The sequence below is a fragment of the Sus scrofa genome, chromosome 12 (assembly GCF_000003025.6).
Source record: "Sus scrofa isolate TJ Tabasco breed Duroc chromosome 12, Sscrofa11.1, whole genome shotgun sequence".
NCBI classification, from domain to species: Eukaryota; Metazoa; Chordata; class Mammalia; order Artiodactyla; family Suidae; genus Sus; species Sus scrofa.
Genome location: NC_010454.4, coordinates 16,289,482 through 16,310,344, shown reverse-complemented (window position 1 = coordinate 16,310,344; position 20,863 = coordinate 16,289,482). Strand labels below are relative to the sequence as shown.

General features: G+C 42.6%; 1 protein-coding gene across 2 annotated transcripts; it reads left to right on the top strand.

The window, feature by feature from the left end:
* Window positions 1,789-18,624, top strand: METTL2A (methyltransferase like 2A). 2 transcript variants are annotated; one of them, XR_002337067.1, is made up of 10 exons: window positions 1,807-1,941; window positions 2,148-2,239; window positions 3,033-3,076; window positions 4,151-4,506; window positions 7,842-7,891; window positions 8,220-8,280; window positions 10,699-10,838; window positions 14,759-14,865; window positions 17,230-17,295; window positions 18,157-18,624. XR_002337067.1 is itself a non-coding variant. In XM_003131301.5 (9 exons), the coding sequence occupies exons 1-9, from the start codon at window positions 1,832-1,834 to the stop codon at window positions 18,309-18,311; spliced, it is 1,137 nt and encodes a 378-aa protein (XP_003131349.1). In that variant the 5' UTR covers window positions 1,789-1,831; the 3' UTR covers window positions 18,312-18,624. The 2 variants fall into 2 exon arrangements, 1 of the variants encoding a protein (XP_003131349.1); XM_003131301.5 differs by lacking the exon at window positions 3,033-3,076 and having other exon boundaries at window positions 1,789-1,941.

Below are 20,863 nucleotides of genomic sequence, written 5' to 3'. Positions count from 1 at the left end.
TGGCTGTCCAGGTTCTATGAAATGTTAAAGAGAGCAACTTAGGACACTAGGATCCCTTCCCCAGCCCTTCAGTTCCAGGGCACATGCTTACACTGCCTAGAACTTCCACTGATTGGAACTGAAGGAAAAGCCTGAAAGATTAACTACTCTTGTCCAGGGTTAACCCTCAGGGCAGTAATCCAGACCCAGAATTCTAAACTTTTCTGTGCTTTGAACCTCTACCACGCACTGAGCTGGAAGAGTTCTCACTACTCACCAGCAGAGGGACCCTTAGCTCCTCGGGAGGGTAGTGCTTGCTGACCGCTACAGCCCAGCCTACAGTCTGATACAGCCGATGCCACTGAGACTTACCTATGTCTTCCAAATTCCTTCTGAAATATTTTAGGTGCTTCAAAAATTTGAGGAAAATGAGGTGTACAGGTCGACCAAAGAAAATTGTATAAAAGTTAAGTTTAGGATACTTTATCACATTTTACTAAAGGACCCAAGTTGCTTGACATTTTAAATGGCACTAATTATTGGAACTAATATATAGCAAGTAACTTCAAGTGAGAGAAGATTCACAGTGAGACTGCAAGAAGATACACAGTGAGACTCTTGATGGAGACCACAAACAGCTTTTGGCGTGTGGAGGAGAAAAAGCCTGTAGATGAGAGAACAAGATGCCAAGAATAAATATAAACCAATAAATATAAACCTTATGTGCAAACAGCTGGCCTTGAGAAAAGATAAAAATCCTGTACTTGCTTTTTGGAAAGAGCTTTTGTTCAAAATGTTTCAAAAGACCATGAGAATGGCAAAAGTATTTTGTCTTCAAATAAAGCACAAGTTCTTTACTATCTTATCTTTTTGATTCACTTCTATATTTTTCTTTGTGATTAAAAAGGCTTTAGGGCTTGTTTCCACTTCTTTGGTGGGAAAGGTACAGAATCTTTCTTTGCTTCCCTTGGTTTTGCCTAGAGAAAGATTCAGCAAGAGTAAACTATTACTGGTTACTAGTGAGCTAAATCTAGTACTACATTACTTAAAAAAATAATTAACCCTTCCCTTCTCTTCTTCCAAATGGTAGTCATCACTCTTCTCCTGCAAGTCTTCTCAATCATACGTTTGACAGCATACTTTTTTGAAAATGAGTTTGTAGTAATTATCAAAATAGAAATGTACGGCTGAAGTTGTATTAATACAACAAACGATATGAGCATTATTACAATTCTGATTGTGCAAATAAGCTCTCATACGGATAATTTCAAAAAGGACGTTTACAAATTTTTTTTAAACTTATTCTTGAATATTTGACTTGAATGGATAGACCTCGTGTTCTCGAAAAATCCCTTTCATATCCTCGGGGGGGGGGGGCTCTTCCTTTTTCATACTGTTAAAAGTTGACTAAAGAACCTGGAAAACTGCTCTATCTCCTCACCATGGTTACCATCCTCAATCCTGGACATTAGCTCTGCAGTGGAACTATGTACCCTTAATTGTAAACGTGATTCATGATTTTTCCTGTCTTACAACTTAAGGGAAACTGAAGAGCCTGTTAAAGAAGCCCAGCATTTAAAGGAGCCTCAAGTGGAACGTCGCCCACTTTCTCGCCCGTCTCATCTGAGGAAAACTCCCGGGCGAAACTCCGCGGGTGTGCTCCTCTGCTCCTCTTCCGCAAAGAGCCCCGCCCCACCCGGCGAAGCCCGAGCACCGCCCTGAAGCGGGACTGCGGGGCCGCCCCGCCCCAACTCCGTCTTTTCCCGCCCAGACCCCGCGCCTTCCGTAAGGAGGCGTGGCCCGCAGGAAGTTCTCGCGTTACGGAGAGATAGGGATTTCCGGCTCCGGTATCATGGACGGCTCCTACCCAGAAGAGTCTCACACTGCGGTTGGTGGGAAGAGGCAGCAGTTTGGGAGCCGGTTCCTGAGCGACCCGGCTCGCGTTTTCCACCACAATGCCTGGTAACCGCCCTGCCCCTCGCCCGAACTGCGGCTCGCTTTCTGCCCCGGAGCCGTGGATCATTCCGAGAAGCCCCTGACGGCCAGCCTTGAGTCCCACTCCCTGCTCGAGGCGCTCTTCTCCCACAGGAGAGGCGCTCCGGAGCCAGAGACTCACCTGCCAGCAGCGGGAACCTGAGGCCCCTAAGCTGCCCGTTTGATTTTCCCAGGGACAATGTGGAGTGGTCGGAAGAGCAGGCCGCCGCGGCGGAAAGGAAAGTCCAGGAGAACAGTAGCCAGCGCGTGTGCCAGGAAAAGCAAGGTGCGCCCAGTGGGCCCTAAATGGTATCGACAATCAGTGTACTGCTGGACGTGCTATTCCGGAGAGGCCAGAGAACCGAGGCCGCCGGGAATCTTGGTTACTGGATTGGTACCGAACTCAGGGGTAGAAAGGGAGGAGGAGGGGATGGGCAAGGATAGAAAAAGGGCTGCGCCTTAAATCTTGTTAGGGGCATAGAGGGAGTTTTGGTTTTGGTTTTTTATTTGGAAGAAGGCACCTGTATTTGATAGCATTTTTTAGTGATTTAACTGAAGATTAATATGTCTAACTATGGCAGCCATATAGTCACATGATTGCTTAGAGGATGTACTTTCTGCATCCTTATACTTTGAGGAAATATTGCCATTAAAGCTAAATTCAAGTGGTCACATTCTAAATATCGTTTTGCAAGGGGGGGTTGGCTAATGACTGGTGAATTATGTGTCTTTTCCTTGCATGATGGCTATGGGAATATAGGGGCTTCTGCCAAGGAAAGATGGATGAAGCAGAGTGGAGATAAGTTTGGTCAAAGAAAAAGAGGCTGCTTCTGGAGAGGTGGATGATTTCAATGCAAAATATCCCTAGATACTAAAACTAGGACTGGTTGGCACCTTGTCCTAAGTGTCAGTGGAAGGTAGGACCAGAAATTGGAAGAGTAGTACCCTCTGAAATAGTTCTGAGCAATAATTAGACAATTCCAGCTACAAGATATTCACCCTACCTAGTTTGACAAAGACTAAAAGCAAGGTTGAAAGGGATTTTGAAAATCATATAGTCCAATATCCTCTTTTCACAGTTAAAGAAACTTGGACCTCGGGACATTAAGTGCCTTGCCCAGAGGTAAGCAGTTAGTTAGTAGTAGTGGTGGAACTGAAATCCATTTTCTTAGGTTTTTATTCTTCCTACTACACTAGTCAAGGCCCTGCATTAGCAAAGAGCAAGGAAAACTGAAATCTAGTTATAAACCATTGTTATCTCAAACAAAATAATAATTTAAAAAAAAACAAAACAAAATCTGAGCTCTAGGACTGCCTCGGTCATCTTAAACAAGAGCTATTTCCTTTTTCTTTTTAGGGCCACACATGCAGCATTTGGAAGCTCCCTGTCCAGGGGTCGAATCGGAGCTGCAGCTGCCAGCCTCCACCACAGCTCATGGCAATCCTGGATTCTTAACCTACTGAGTGAGGCCAAGGATCAAACCCGCATCTTCATGCATACTAATCGGGTTTGTTATCACTGGGCCACAACGGGAACTTCCAAGAACTGTCTTTTAAATACTCCATATGTTAGTCTCTCCTGTACTCTATCATCAAATTTCTTCTCATCTGAAGGTATTTTTTCCTTCTTGTCAGCTTTTTCTGTTTCCATTTTTAGTATCTGTTAGTAGTAGCGGATTCATTTCTGGACTCCACACTAAAGAACCACAGGCAGCAGAACATAATGGAAAGAAGACCTACCTGTATCATACCATTGACTTCATGTGGGGAATAACTGAAGAACCCGGGACATTTGACTTCCTTAAAACGGATTTAGAAGGGAAATAAGTGCCCTCAGATACAAAAGAGTTGTCCTGTATAACCGTGAGAAATAGTAGGACCTTTTGACCAGAAGTGATTAGAGAGGTTTTTTTGCTTAATGTTAGGATTTTCTAATAGTTAAGAGCCATCTAAAGATGTGGGAGGAGAATTGGTGGGTAGTAAGTCCCCTGGCAGAAATTGGACTCCCTGGAAGGACAGGATATAGAGCAAATACAAATATGATAGGTAGAGAACTAAATGATCTTCATCTCTGAGACTGTGACTCTACTTGAGTATAATTTTTAGTATGAAATTGGTGAAGTGGGGTAATGATTTATAGTATATGCAAATAAAATATTGAGAGATGGTCCTTACATTTTTTCTTAAATATTTACAGTTGATTATGAGATCAATGCCAACAAATATTGGAACGACTTCTACAAAATTCATGAAAATGGGTTTTTCAAGGATAGACATTGGCTTTTTACTGAATTCCCAGAGCTAGCACCTATCCAAAACCAAAATCACTTGAAGGAATTGCTCTCAGAGAAAAAGAGGAGTGAAGTACCTGAATGTAAAAGCAGCGAGGATGGATCTGGTTTAAAAATAGAACAGCAGGATTGTTCTTCAGTCAGCCTTGGACATAAAACACAGCCAACTCCTGTGGAGGAGAATGTAACTCAGAAACTCAGTCACCTGGAAATCTGTCCTGCTGAGTTTCCTGGATCCTCAGCCACCTACCGAATACTCGAGGTAACCTCCCTTTATTGTCCTGGTAGTGGGGTTGGTGAGGCTGCACTCTACGTAGTGAGTGAGTTATGCATATAGGATGACCAAGAGGCTGATCACAAAAGTAACTTCTGACTGATGAAGCTGACTAGCTTGACCCTTATGCTGGCCTGCAATCCGTTTTTGAACTAATGAAATGCCCTAGATGCAGACCAGATACCTCGTGGTCATGGCAACAAAGGTAGATCACTTAAGGTGCTGCCTGGGGATGTTATATTGCACCCAAAGTTATAGCGTCTTAATCTGGAAAAGTCAGTCTCAGGTCACTAGACAACTTCTGTTACTTCTAATATAGTTATGAGATGAAGAGTTTTTGTTGGATCGGTGCTTGTTTCTCAGATATGGGAGGATTCTTATCTTCTCAGTTTTGATGGTGTAGCAAAGGCCTGAAAAGGTGTGTATAAGGAGGGCACTCTAATGAAAAGTCACAAAAGTGACTATACACCACCAATAGCTGATTGGTTTAGGGGCTGAGTCCTGCAATTACTAGTTCCTCACCCTCTCCGAGCAGAATGGGACTCTGCCTCATAGTTATTAGGGTGTTAATTGAGATAATGTATGTAAAATGACTGGGGATAGTGTCTGGCACACAGTAAGAGCTTGGTAAGTGGTCGCTGTTTGGGGTTTTTTTATTTTTTTATTGAAGTGTAATTGATTTACAGTGTGTTAATTTCTGCTATAGAGCAAAATGATTCACTTATATATATAAAATGTATTTTCTTTTTCCTATGCGTTTCTGTTATGTTTTACCACGGGACATTGAATAGAGTTCCCTGTGCTATACAGTAGGACCTTGTTGTTTACCCAAGGTTTACTCTTGTTCTATATATAAGAGTTTGCATCTGCTAATCCCAGACTCCTAATCTGTCCCTCCCCCCACTCCCCATCATTGATAATTAGTAATGTTGAGCATCTTTTCATGTGCCTGTTGGCTGTCTTTTCATCTTTAATGTCTACTTACATCTTCTGCCCATTTTTCGATTGGGTTGTTTGGTTTTTTGTTGTTGAGTTGTGTGAGCTGTTTGTATGTTTTGGAAATTAAACCTTTATGGGTCACATCATTTGCAAATATTTTCTCCCATTCTGTAGGTTGTCCTTTTTTTGTTTGTTTGTTTATGGTTTCCTTTGCTTTGCAAAGATTTATAAGTTTGATTAGGTCCCATTTGTTTATTTTTGCTTTTATTTCTATTGCTTTGGGAGACTGACCTAAGAAAACATTGGTACATTTTGTGTCAGAGAATGTTTTGCCTGTGTTCTCTTCTAGGAGTTTTATGGTGTCATGTCTTTCATTTAAGTCTTTAAGCCATTTTAGGTTTAGTTTTGTGTGTGGTGTAAGAGTGTGTTTTAACTTACTTGATTTACATGCAGCTGTCCAGCTTTCCCAGCAGCACTTGCCGAAGAGACTTTTTTTTTCCATTGTATCTTCTTGCCTCCTTTTTGAAGACTAATTGACTAGAGGTGTGTGGGTTTGGTTCTGGGCTCTCTATTCTGTTCCATCGAACCATGTATCTGTTTTTGCGCCAATACCATGCTGTTTTATTACTATATGTAGCTTTGTAGTATTATCTGTAGAAGGGTTGTGCCTCTTGCTTTGTTCTTTTTCCTTAGAATTGCTTTAGCAACTCTGACTTCTTGGCTTCATAGAAATTTTAGGATTATTTGTTCTAGTTCTGAGAAAAAAGTCAAGGATAATTTAATAGGGATCACATTAAATCTGTAAATTGCTGTGAGTGGTATGGTCATTTTAACCACATTAATTCTTCCAATCCAAAAACATGGGATATCTTTGTTATTTCTTTGAATCATATTCAGTTTCCTTTATTAATGATTTGTAATTCTCAATGTATACTTCTTTCACCTTCTTGGTCAGGTTTATTCCTAAAACATTTACTTTTTATATGATTTTAAAAGGGATTTTTTATTTTATACTCCCTTTCTGATATTTAATTGTTAGTGTAAAGAAATGCAACCAAATTTCAGTATGTTAATTTTGTATCCTGCTACCTTGCAAATTCATTTATTCAGTTGTAGTAGTTTTTATGTGGAGTCTTTAGGGCTTTCTGTATATAATCATGTCATCTGTGTATGACAATTTTATCCTTTCCCTTTCAATTTGAATACCTTGTATTTTTCTTGTCAGATTGCTGTACCTAGGACTTCCAACACTATGTCAAATAGAAGTGGTGAAAGTGAGCATCCTTGACTTGTTCCAGATTTTAGCAGGAAGGCTTTCAACTTTTCACCTTTGAGTATTGCATTGGCTGTGGGTTTGTCATGAGTGATTTTATTTTGTTGAGATATGTTCCACCTATTCTCACTTTGCTAAGGGTTGCTCTTTTTATTATTACCACACCCAGCACTGTGTGGTAATAATAGGACAGTGTTGTCATGGTCTCCCTTTCATGAATTTTTCCACCCAGTCTATTAAAAACATTTTCCCAATAATGATACAGTGGAGTTCAGTAAGAAAGTATTTTGGGAGTTCCCATCCTGGCTCAGTGGTTAACAAATCCGACTAGGAACCATGAGGTTGCGGGTTTGATCTCTGGCCTTGGTCAATGAGTTAAGGATCGGGCGTTGCCGTGAGCTGTGGTGTAGGTCACAGACATGGCTTGGATCCCGAGTTGCTGTGGCTGTGGCGTAGACCGGCAGCTACAGCTCTGATTAGACCCCCTAGCCTGGGAACCTGCATGTGCTGTGGGTGTGGCCCTAAAAAGACCAAAAAAAAAACAGAAAAACAAACCAAAAAAGTATTTTGTCTACAGGACCATTTGCCAAAACTCAAAAAGTAAAAGCAACCCATCCACTTTTCCAGACCATCTCTCACCCACTAATGAAAGTCCATTCTCTCATTTTTAAGGGTTCCTGAGGTCAGAGTCAGAGAATATTATGGGTATTGTTTAGCTCTGGTCTCTGTACCTGCCCTCATACAATTAAGGCAAGATTATCTATTGTCTTTTTTTTTTTTTTTTTTTTTTTTTTAAAGGCCATCCCAACAGCATATGGAGGTTCCCAGCTTAGGGATCCAATCGGAGCTATAGCTGCCAGCCGCCAGCCACAGCCACAGCCACAGCAACACCAGATCCGAGCCATGTCTGTGACCTACACCACAGCTCAAGGCAACGCTGGATCCTTAACCTACTGAGCGACGCCAGGGATCAAACCCACATCCTCATGGTTCCTAATTGGATTCGTTTCCGGTGCACCACAACAGGAACTCCTGTTGTTGATAATTTATCCACCTTCAGGGAATTAATTCTTTGTAAAGTTCTGTAATTAACAATTCATTTTGTCTACAGGTTGGTTGTGGTGTGGGAAACACAGTCTTTCCAATTCTACAAACTAACAAGTAAGTTTTCTTAAAGTTTAACTGCATGATAGCAAAGAAGAAAAAAGTAGAGGGTTGTTTCCCAAAACTCTTAGCACATTAAACTGGTAACAGTGGTTATTGGGAACTGTGGGTTATAGATTACATGTCTACATTATCCATTTATGAATTGTTTTTACTTAGTTTGATTTATAAGTTACTTTGCCATCAGGGAAGTCAGTGAGTTTTAAACTGGTTACATTGTTAATATGTGGTGCCTTTGATATTTTAACTCAACTACACAGGAAAGAGAACAGACATAATCCAGTTTGTAATCTAATTGTTCTGTTGTTTTTTCTGCCCATTTCAGTGACCCAAGACTCTTTGTTTACTGTTGTGATTTTTCTTCCACAGCTATAGAACTGGTCCAGGTAAGTGCAGTGTTCCTATCAGTAATTTTCACTGACTGAAGGGAAAGAGGTCTCTTAAAAGTCAAGGGCAAACACTCTAGCATTTTTGTTGTTATTCTGTGATCTGAAAATAAAAAATGTCCTGAAACAGCCTAGAGTAGAGAAGGTCAGGTGTGAACATAGAATCTGCCGTTCGCCTGCTGTGGAAATTTGAACAGGTCTCTCGACCTCCCCAAATTTATGTTTTATAAGGATTGAAATGAGGAGTTCCTACTGTGGCTCAGTGATAACAAACCTGACCAGTATCCATGAGGTGGGTTCAATCCCTGGCCTCACTCAGTACATTAAGGATCTAACGTTGCCATGAGCTGTGGTGTAGGTTGCAGATGCAACTTGGATCCCAAGTGGCTATAGCTGTGGTGTAGGTCAGCAGCAGCAACTCCAATTTGACCCCTAGCCTGGGAACTTCTATATGCCATGGGTGCTGCCCTAAAAAGCAAAAATTAAAAAGTGGGGGGGGGGGCGTGAAATGAGATGATTATTTCATTCAGAGTTCTTGGAGTTACAGGTTACAGAATCATCTAGACAAACTCAGCTAATTGAAGGGAATGTCATAGAACTCAAGGGCGTAAGTATAGCCAAGGACTAAAACTCAGCCCTGAAGAGATGTCTAAGGCAAACTGTCTGGCTAGTGAGATGTGTTGCCCGCTCCTTCTATCACAACACCTCCCTCCCCAGAATTTGCTTTTTCTTTTATTTTTTTCCTTTGCAGACCAGCTTTCTCTACTAGGTTTTTCCTGGTTTTGCACAGGATCCCAACACACTTGCCCCTCCTAGTCCCTTACAAATCTTCCCTCTTCACGTGTTTCCAGAACCTCACCTAAATGACTGTCTTAATTCTAGAGTCTCCAGAAAGTTTAGTTGAACCAACTGGGGACCTAGACCAGATGAATACTGAGGCTTATCATAGTTCATTTTATGGCAATAAGGTGTAAGTTAAATATTCCACATCTAGAGAAATAGATTTTCCCAAAGAATTCTGTGGTCTGTGTTATATACTATAGGTGGGAGTTTTGGTTGGGGGGGGGGTTGTTTTTCTTCTTTTTTTTCTTTTTAGGGCTGCTTCCTGCACCATATGGAAGTTCCCAGGCTAGGGGTTCAATCAGAGGTGCAGCTGCTGGCCTCCGCCACAGCCACAGCATTACAGGATCAGAGCAGAGTTTGCAGCCTACACCATAGCTCACTGCAACACCGGTTTGCTGACCCATTGAGCGAAGCCAGGGATCAAACCTGAATCCTCATGGATGCTAGTCAAATTCATCTCCTCTGCACCACAGTGGGAACTCTTGGGAGATGTTTTGTTTTTATTTTTTAATTTTTTTTTTTTTTCTTTTTTTTTTTTTGCTTTTTAGGGCCACATTTGTGGCATATGGAGGTTCCCAGGCTAAGGGGTCCAGTTAGAGCTACAGCTGCTGGCGTACACCACAGCCACAGCAACATCATATCTGAGCCTCGTCTGCGATCTGCACCACAGCTCATGGCAACGCCGGATCCTTAACCCACTGAGCGAAGCCAGGGATCGAACCTGCAACCTCATGGTTCCTAGTCGGATTGGTTTCCACTGTGCCACGACAGGAACTCCTTGGGAGTTGTTTTAAATCATTTTTTTTTTTTTTCAGTATGTTTTGTTTTTCTTCTTATAAGGTTTCTCTTTGCCCTTTTGGTCACTTACCTTCCAGATCATTTTCTGGTCCTCAGTTCTGACTCTCCATCAGAATACAAACTAAAAGGAATCAGGAATGTTCCACTTTAAAAGTACCAATTATGAAGTTCCCACAGTGGGTTAAGAATCCAACTGCAGTGGCTTGGGTCACTGCAGTGGTGTGGGTTCCATCCCCAGCCCAGCCCAGTGGGTTAAAGGATCCAGCATAGCTGCAGGTAGATTCAATACCTGGCCTAGGAACTTCTTTATGCCATGGGTATAGCTGCTAAAAAAATAACAATAATAATAATAATGTTGGCTGTAATGGCAAGAACTATATCCTTTAGTAGAAAGGAGCAGCAATTACATTTAAAGCAAGACAGATTTCTTGAGGCTATGTGAACATTTTCTTTCTTTTTTTTTTTTTTTTTTTTTTTTTTTGTCTTTTTGCCATTTCTTGGGCCGCTCCCGCGGCACATGGAGGTTCCCAGGCTAGGGGTCGAATCATAGCTGTAGCTGCCATCCTACGCCAGGGCCACAGCAACGCGGGATCCGAGCCGAGTCTTCGGCCTACACCACAGCTCACGGCAACGCCGGATCCTTAACCCACTGAGCAAGGCCAGGGATCGAACCTGCAACCTCATGGTTCCTAGTCGGATTCATTAACCACTGCGCCATGACGGGCACTCCTATGTGAACATTTTCTAACCTGCGTCCTCTCTTCCATCTGTCTGCAGACAAATTCAGCATATGATCCTTCTCGGTGTTTTGCTTTTGTTCATGATCTCTGTGATGAAGATAAGAGTTACCCAGTGCCAGAGGATAGTCTTAATGTCATCATCCTCATATTTGTACTCTCAGCAATTGTTCCAGACAAGTAAGTTTTAGGTCCCTTAACTAGTAGCATAGCAAAAAAAAACAAGCATTAGTCAGGGTCCTTGATATCAGTGTTGGAACCTAAATAAAAAGGATTTTATTAATGTTCTGATAGACAGGAAGAAGCCATCTATCCAAGGTGATGGGAGCCACTCGACCATTTTTCTGAATGTGTCATAAAGTCCAACTTCTGTTTCAGCATCTAACCCTCTTGTTGTTGACTGCAGTGGTTGATTCTTTTGTCTCATTATTATAGTTTAACTTCCCCAAAGAATAAGAGGGCTGTCTTAGTGGGTGTGACCATGTGGCGTGGTGTCTTAGAAGTGTGGATGCCATGGCTGTTAGAAAACATCCCATTATTGGCCTTTTGAAATGCTTTAAATAAACCAAGTTTATTAATAGCACAGAATTTACAGTGGCTCTTTAAAAAGTGCTCTCTGATGTTTAAGTTCTTGGAAAACTGTAGTACAGAAGAATTCCATAAAAATCAAAATTAGGGAGTTCCCGTCGTGGCGCAGTGGTTAACGAATCTGACTAGGAACCATGAGGTTGCGGGTTCGGTCCCTGCCCTTGCTCAGTGGGTTAACGATCCGGCGTTGCCGTGAGGTGGGGTGTAGGTTGCAGACGCGGCTCGGATCCCGCGTTGCTGTGGCTCTGGCATGGGCCAGGGGCTACAGCTTCAATTCGACCCCTAGGTTGGGAACCTCCATATGCTGCAGGAGCAGCCCAAAGAAATAGCAAAAAGACCAAAAAAAAAAAAAAAAAAAAATCAAGATTAAATAAAAGGAAAGTCAGTTGGTTTACCCTAAAAGATATCAGTTGAGTCTCCTAGACATAGGTAGCCTGGTCGTCCTGACGAAGATGAAATACTGTCTCAAGGAAGCAGTATCATTTGGGCAGTCGTGGGGGTCAGGAACTGACTTTATCTAGCCCACATTTCCTCTAGGATATATTGCATTATCTGACCTGACAGGGATGTTGTGAATGTGAAGTAAAGATCCGGGACAAACCAAACAGCCTGGCGTGGTTTTAAACATGAATTGCGGGAGTTTACACGCTTTAAGCTTTTTAAAACTGACATGGCCTGAAACAAAACATTAAAATTAAAAATTGCTTATTCAGTATTTAAGTAGGCTTTCAAATGGTTTTTGTAAGTTTGAAGTATTTATACTTCTGCAGTGATTAAAGCTGAAACCTTGCACTAAGACTGTATATGGGAGGTTCAGTCGGAAATGTAAAGCACTCTGCCCATAGTACTCATTTGCATATAGACTGTGTCACCAGGTAAATCGTAAGGTTTTTTAAAATATTGTAGATTTTATTTTATTTTTTTAACTTAATGAATTTTATTACATTTGTAGTTGTACAGTGATCATCACAACCCAGTTTTGTATCATTTCCATCCCAAACGCCCTAGCCCATCCTCCCAGCCGGTCCCCTTTGGAAACCATAAGTTTTTCAAAGTGTATGAGTCAGTATCTGTTCTGCAAAGAAGTTCATTGCATCCTTTATTTGTTCATTATTTATTTATTTTTTAAGTCAGATTTTTTTTTTTTTTTTTTTTTTGCTTTTTAGGGCCGCACTCTCAGCATGTGGATGTTCCCAGGCTAGGGGTCGAATCGGAGCTACGGCTGCTGGCCTACACCACAGCCATAGCAACGCAGGATCCGAGCCGAGTCTGCAACCTTCACCACAGCTCATGGCAACACCGGGTCCTTAACCCACTGAGCAAGGCCAGGGATCGAACCCATAACCTCATGGTTCCTAGTCAGATTCATTTCTTCTGTGCCACGATGGGAACTCCCATTGTATCTTTTTTTAATTTTTTTAGTATCCTTTTTTTACTTTTATTTATTTATTTTTTTTTGTCTTTTGAGGGCCACACCCGTGGCATATGGAGGTTCCCAGGCTAGGGGTCTAATCAGAGCTTTGGCTGCCAGCCTACACCAGAGCCACAGCAACGCCAAATCTGAGCCTAGTCAGATTCGTTTCCGCTGCGCCACCATGGGACTCCAGTATCCTTTGTTTAGATTCCATATCTAAATGTTAGCACATGACAGTGGTATCTCACTGTCTGACTGACTTCACTTAGCATCATAATTTCTAGGTCCATCCATGTTGCTGCAAATGCTGTTATTTCTTTCTTTTATTGTTGAATAACATTCCATTATGTATATGTACCACATCTTCTTGATCCACTCTCTGCTGCTGGACATTTAGGTTGTTTCCATGTCTTGGCTATTGTATATAGTGCTGCAGTGAACATTGGGGCGCATGTATCTTTTTGAGTCATGGTTTTCTCTCTGAATAGATGCCCAGGAGTGGGATTGCCGGATCAAATGGTAATTCTATTTTTTGCTTTTTGAGGAGTCTCCATACTGTTTTCCACAGTGGTTGCACCACTTTACATTCCCACCAACAGCACAATGGGTTTCCTTTTCTGCACACCCTCTCCATCATTTATTGTTTGATGATGGCCGTTCTGGCTGGTGAAATAGGGTGGTACCTCATGGTAGTTTTGATTTGCATTTCTTTTTCTCTTTTTTTGTCTTTTCTAGGACCGCTCCCGGGGCATATGGAGATTCCCAGGCTAGGAGTCTAATCAGAGCTGTAGCTGCCGGCCTACACCAGAGCCACAGCAATGCAGGATCAGAGCTGCGTTTGCGACCTACACCACAGCTCATGGCAACGCCAGATCCTTAACCCACTGAGCAAGGCCAGGGTTCGAACCCACAACTTCGTGGTTCCTAGTCGGATTTGTTAACCCCTGAGCCATGACGGGAACTCCTTGATTTGCATTTCTCTAATAATCAGTGATGTCGAACATTTTTTCATGTGTTTTTTGGCCATCCGTATGTCTTTGGAGAATTGTCTGTTTAGATCTTCTGCCTGTTTTTTTTTTGTTTTTTTTTTTTTTTGTCTTTTTGCCTTTTCTTGAGCCACTCCCACAGCATATGGAGTTCCCAGGCTAGGGGTCTAATCAGAGCTGTAGCCGCCGGCCTATGCCGGAGCCACAGCAACGCGGGATCCGAGCCTCATCTGCAACCTACACCACAGCTCACGGCAACGCCAGATCCTTAACCCACTGAGTGAGGGCAGGGACTGAACCCGCAACCTCATGGTTCCTAGTCGGATTTGTTAACCACTGCGCCACGACAGGAACTCCACTTTTTTTTTTTTTTTTTTTTTTTTTTTTTTTTTTTTGCCTGTTTTTTGATGGGGTTGTTTGATGATTTTTGGCATTGAGCTGCAGGAGGTGTTTACAAATTTTGGAGATTAATCCCTTGTCACTTCATTTGCAAATATTTTCTCCATTCTGTGGGTTGTCTTTTCATTTTGTTTAGGTCTTTGCTGTGCAGAAACTATTAAGTTTAATTAGGTTCCATTTGTTTATTTTTGTTTTTATTGTCATTACTCTAGGAGGTGGATCTGAGATAAATTGTAAGTTCTTGAGGTTCAGTCTTTATTTAACAGGTGGAAAGATACTGTCTGCATTCAAAGAACTTGGGCCTAGTGGGGCAGGCAGGTAGATCCACCAGCAGTCCCCACACTGGGTGGTCAGGAGAGATCCATGAGATCCACGGAGAGATCCATGAGAGCCGAGGTCAGGGATGGCTTCCCCACGAGGAGTGAAAAGTGAGCCAGACAGAGAGCATATAAGTTCCCCCACTGTGGACCCTACTGAAGAAGCAGGCCTCTTCATTACTAAGGCAGTGGATCGAAGCCACAGTTATGAGCAGGCAGCAGTAGGCATATCAGAGGTTTTGACACATGCTCAGGTTATAACTGAAATAAGAGCAGATGAACTAAGCTTTTAGGGTTGTTATATCAGGATTAGTCCACTGGCCTTCTGGAATATGCTACAGGAAAAAGGGACCTGGTTCTTAAGGAGACTGATCCTTATTCCCTGCTGCCCCACAGGATGCAGAAAGCTATCGACAGGCTGAGTAGGCTTCTGAAGCCTGGAGGGATGATGCTTCTGCGAGATTATGGCCGATATGACATGGCTCAGCTTCGGTTCAAAAAAGGTATTTTCCCACTATAATCAAAACAGTGATGGAGTTCCCACTGTGGAACAGCATGTTAAGGATCCACTATTGTCTCTGTGGTGGTGTGGGTTCATTCCCAGCCTGGCGCAGTAGGCTAAGGATCCAGCATTTCTACAGTTAGAGCAATGGTCACAGCTACAGCTCAGATTCAGTCCCTGGCCCAGGAACTTATATATGCCACAGGTGTGCCTCCCCCCTCCCAAGAAGAACAAAATGAAATAGTGGCTTTGCCATCAGAATAGTTATACAAATTATTGAAACAAAATAGAGACTCTAGAATTATATAGTTCCATACATAAAGCCATTTAATGCATGATAAGGTGGTATATATTTAAAGATTTATATAATGTAGGTATTAGGGAAGTTTTTTAGAAAAAAGGCACTTGATTAAATAGGTGTTTTTTCTTTTTTTGTTTGTTTTAAGTGTGTTATGGCAAAAGACTCCATTAAAAAGTTAAAAGACAAGTTACCATTGTGGTTCAGTGGAAACAAATCTGACTAGGAACCATGAGGTTGCGGGTTCAATCCCTGGCTCACAGCAACACCGGATCCTTAACCCCCTGAGCGAGACCAGGGATCGAACCCACAACCTCATGGTTCCTAGTCAGATTCATTAACCACTGAGCCGCGACGGGAACTCCTGCTCCTCCATTATTGCTAGAAAAAGGAATTGTTAGGACTTTTTTTAAAGCACCCTGGTGGTATCTATTCAATCCAACAGCCCTCCTTTTGGGAATTACTCAAGAACCAGCACATATGGGAGTTCCCCTGGTGGCACAGTGGTTAACGAATCTGACTAGGAACCATGAGGTTGTAGGTTCGATCCCTGGCCTTGCTCAGTAGGTTAAGGATCGGGCATTGCCATGAGCTGAGGTGTAGGTTGCAGATGCGGCTTGGATCCCACGTTGCTGTGGCTCTGGCGTAGGCCGGTGGCTACAGCTCCAATTTGACCCCTAGCCTGGGAACCTCCATATACCGCAGGAGCAGCCCTAGAAAAGGCAGAAAGACAAAAAAAAAAAAAAAAGAACCAGCACATAAGATGTGCATAACAAGCAAAATCTTGAAAACTAAGTAATTGCCTCTGGACAGGAGAATGTTGTACATATCACATGAGGTAGACCCCATACAACTGGTCTTGGAGGGGTTTTCCATTCTGTATTACCAAGTGAGAAAAGCAGTGCAGATGAGTATCTTAAACTTAATCCAGTAAATAATAGTACCTGAAGGTGAAAGGGAGATTATTTTGACATTCGAAAGGTATAGAAGTATTACACATCAGGTTGTTAAATTGACAGGGTCAGGAGGCTTAGCAGCAGAAGGGGAAGTGTGCCCACGATATAAACAGTATGTTGTGATCATATTTATGAATATGCATGTGGACACGTGGAAAGACATGCCAAAAGGGTCATTGAAACAGGAACAGTAAGCTTCCTTAAACTTAGCTATATTCCTTGATTTGTTTTTAAAGGGGACAGACGGAGTTCCCGTCGTGGCGCAGTGGTTAACGAATCCAACTAGGAACCATGAGGTTGCGGGTTCCGTCCCTGGCCTTGCTCAGTGGGTTAAGGATCTGGCGTTGCCGTGAGCTGTGGTGTAGGTTGCAGACGCAGCTTGGATCCCGCGTTACGGTGGCTCTGGCGTAGGCCAGCGGCTACAGCTTCAATTCGACCCCTAGCCTGGGAATCTCCATATACCGCAGGAGCAGCCCAAGAAATGGCAAAAAGACCAAAAAATAAAAATGAAATAAAAGGGACAGACAACCGTTTAGAAGATTGTTTTTGTTTTTATATGCTGTTTGTTTAATTAGGGTGGAGGGGAAACAAGCTATTTTCATCATGAAGCAGAACTGTAGAGCTGGGGGCTTAGAATCACTTACATTATTAGCTGATGCTGAGGTTTCATTGTTCATCTTGGGCTGCTCTTCTGCAAAGCACTGTAGCACCATTCCTTTGTAGGAAAGAAATTGTAGATTCCTGCAATGTAACCAAGAAAAGGAATTTTTTTTTTTTCTTTTTTTTTCTTTTTAGGGCTGCACCTGCAGCATTTGGAAGTTCCCAGGCTATAGTTCAAGTTGGAGCTGCAGCTGCTGGCCTACACCACAGCCACAAAGGATCCAAGCTGCAGCCACAACCTACACCGCAGCTCACAGCAGTGCTGGATCCTCAACCCACTGAGTGAGGTCAGGAATCCAACCCACATCCTCATGGACACTAGTCAAGTTCATAACCTGTTGAGCCACAATGGGAACTCCCCCAAGAAACTGATATCTTGATACACATTTGATTGGCAATGAAATTCAAAGTGCTTTTAAGTTTCTCTGGTCTTTACCACATCATTCTGCAGGTCAGTGTCTGTCGGAAAATTTCTATGTGAGAGGTGATGGCACCAGAGTTTACTTCTTCACACAAGGTATGAAAGCATCATTTTTTCTACTTACAACCCCCAAAGAACCAGATTAAATGTTCCCCAGTGTGCCTTCAGAAGTGAAATCGCTGGCCCCTCCTACCTTTTACAGCCTCCTCCCTACCCCACCTCACCTCTCAGCCCCTCCCTTCAGCCAACTTGAACCACCCTCTGTTCTCCAGTTATCCTCAGTTTGTCTGAGCCTTTGGTCCTCACTTTGCTCTTCTGCTGGCTGCTCTTTCTTGCTATCTATCACTGTTCAAAACAGGAAATCTGCCCATTTTGCAAGACTCCACTGCAGCAGTTTCAGCCTCTAAGCTGAGTTGTACCTTAGATGCAACCCATGTTAGGGCGAACTCATTGCTCTCTGGGCTCCAGCTGTAACCCAGAACTGCTTTCCTCTGCTGTTTATCCTGCAGTTTCCTCTTTCCTCTGCTGCTTATCCTGCCACCAGTTTCCTTTTTCCCCAGTGCCTTAGGAATACCCCCATTCCTGGGCCCTTTGTCAGGTCATAGTGATGGATCCTCTCCCCTAAAAATAAATAAAAATAAAACGGTTTTGACATTACATCTATATCGATTTTTGCATATAATTGTAAGGTGTACATAGAACCCTAGAAAATCTCTCCCATCAGCTGACTTTTAAGTTCCAGACTGCCTTTCACACATGGTTTGCCTTCTCCTACCTAAACGTGAACTTGCTGTTATTAAGCCACTGCTGCATTTATGACTAAACAGTATTGCCCAAGCCATTTAAAATCTGTAATTAAGGATAGCTGTCTCACAGAGCCCTGTTTAACATGGGAGGTGGTAGGCACAGTGCTTTTTCTTCAGGGAAAAATTTATAAACGTCTCTTTTCCAAACTAGATGAACTGGACACACTTTTCACTACTGCTGGACTGGAAAAGGTTCAGAACTTGGTGGATCGCCGGTTACAAGTGAATCGAGGGAAACAACTGACCATGTACCGAGTTTGGATTCAGTGCAAATATCGCAAGCCTATTCTGTCCAACACTGGCTGAGAGGCATCTGCTCCTGATATGCGAGCTCATTGAGGCTTTTTTAAAAGAATGGTGTCTTGTTGATATTGAACTATTCAAGGATGCAAACAGACTTGAACCTGGGAAAAATTATTTTTTATCAAGATTCTTAGCATTTTGCTTCATATCTGTGAAGCCCTGTGATATGTACTTTTCTCGAGTTTTTTTCTTACTTGGAGATCTCAAAACCTTTCTTGCTGTTTGTAACTTATCTTAATAATTGAAATGTTATTCATGGGTGTCAAGAATTTATTTACATTTGGAAGTATTATATATGATAAAGTGAATGATTGAATTGCATTAAATTATTTGGGGATTCAGGAGTTCCCGTCATGGCGCAGCGGGTACGAATCTGACTAGGAACCATGAGGTTGCGAGTTCGATCTCTGGCCTTGCTCGGTAGGTTAAGGATCCAGCATTGCCGTGAGCTGTGGTATAGGTCACAGACTCAGCTTGGATCTGGCGTTGCTGTGGCATAGGCCAGGTACTGTAGCTCTGATTAGACCCCTAGCCTGGGAACTTTCATATGCTGCAGATGCGGCCATAAAATGTGAAAAATATATATAATTCAGTGATCATCAGGGAAGCAGGTTGGGAAGAGCTACCTGTCTTTGGATGTTTTCTTATCTCAAAAAAAAAAAAAAAAGCATCAGAATATGGTGTCCTTGGAGTTCTCTTTGTGGGTCGGCAGAAACAGAGAGGAGGCCTGGGATCGGACCCACATCCTCATGCATATTAGTTGGGTTCGTTACCACTGAGCCACAACAGGAACTCCAAGGCTCAGCTTTTGTACCTAACCCCAAAGCACAAGGCAGGTGCTGGGACTATGGAATAAAAACTCTTCCAGTTACGAATGCTTCAGAGATGCCAAGGGAAGGTCTTTAGTGGATCATTTAAATCTATCTGACCTTCATTTCAGACGACAAATGAAATATTCCAACACCTTAAGTACCAGTTATTCCAGGCTCATCGTGTACTTTGCCCCAGTCCGAACCAGCCATTTTCCCCAAGGACTTTAGTTTCTTTTAGTAAAGAAAGGTATTTAGAAACCAAACTAAGGATGCTCTTTGCTATTGTGGTATTTCTTGTTCCCAGGCCCTCTCAATGGATAGAGCTCAAGGTTATATGTATACATACTTGCATCTGTATTTCTGTACTTAAGTATATGTTGAAAACCATCAGTTCAGACAAATACCTTTGATTCCAGTCCAACACTGCAGGATTTACTCTAGGTTTTTTATTTTTCTTTTTTGGCCACACCGATGGCACACAGAAGTTCTCAGGCCAGGGATCAAGCCCAACCACAGCAGTGGCAATGTTGGGTCCCTAACCCCTAGGCCACCAGGGAACTCCTAGTTTTTTTCTTTATCTGTGCGTGTTCTCTTTTCCAACAATATCAGACTCCCATAATCCGCAGCATACTAGGCCAATCCCCTCACAGGTAACTGTTCTTTTGTCACCATAAATGGATGCCTTCTCTGCTCTCTTGGGCTCTGACACCCTCTCCAAGGCGCTGTTTCTGCCATTCCCTCACCAGCCACCCTTCTCACCCTTCCCTGGATTGAGCACCCCACAGAGCCACCACCAGTCCTCTGCCCCTGCACTAACACCTACATTGCTTGGCTTCACCTGATGAGTTTTAAAAAGTGGAAAGGAAGGGGGAAGGAAAAACCCATTTTTTCCATTGTAATAAGTTTATTTAAAACAAAAAGGCTGAGTCAGTGGAATGTATTTCATTTGTCTTTTGAAATGAAGACTAGATATATTAAATGATCCATTAAAGACCTTTGCAGTAGTCCCGCAAGGCTGTGACAGGCTTCACCTTGGAGGTCACGTACAGCCCGGCCAGCTGAGGGGCCATCTCCAATGTGGTTGCCATCCAGTGGGCAATGACAGCATTGATGGGACTCCCTGTGGAGGACGTGATCTGCCACAGTGCTGGCGTCAACACTGCTCGCTGCAGGCTGGTGGTGGCTGATCCTGCGATTGAGGAATTGTCTCCAATTAAGAGTGAAATGGTGAGTTCCCATTGTGGCTCATCAGTAACAAACCAAGTAGTATCCATGAGGACACAGGTTCGATCCCAGGTCTTGCTCAGTGGGTTAAGGATTCAGCGTTGCAATGAGCTGTGGTGCAAGCCAGCAGCAACAGCTCTGATTAGTCCCCTAGCTTGGGAACCTCCATAGGCCACAGGTGCGACCCCTAAAAGACAAAAGACAAAAAAAAAAAAAAAGTGAAATGGAAAAACTAAAGATGAGCAAGTACCACTTAGAGAAGTTTTTACATCGGGGTTGGCAAAAGCCAAAGAACATGGAAAAGTGCTAGAAAATTGGTGGGGTTTCTATAAAAATTTCAACTAGTCACCAAGAAGCTTTTATATCATGTGGTCTGCACACTCCAATAAAGATAGCTTTCCTCGTAAGTGAAGAATTATAGTTTGGGAACACTTAAATTAGTACATCTGATCATGGGCTTCCTTTGACATCTCTTAAGGGGTTTTTTTTTGTTACTGTTTTTGTTTTGTTTTTTTACTG

Excerpts from the sequence above, each read along its gene's own strand:
- METTL2A (XM_003131301.5), top strand. The coding sequence starts at position 1,832 with ATGGACGGCTCCTACCCAGAAGAGTCTCACACTGCGGTTGGTGGGAAG. Across the intron at positions 8,281-10,698 it reads CAGCTATAGAACTGGTCCAG|ACAAATTCAGCATATGATCC; the intron begins GTAAGTGCAGTG and ends ATCTGTCTGCAG. Across the intron at positions 17,296-18,156 it reads AGTTTACTTCTTCACACAAG|ATGAACTGGACACACTTTTC; the intron begins GTATGAAAGCAT and ends TTTCCAAACTAG.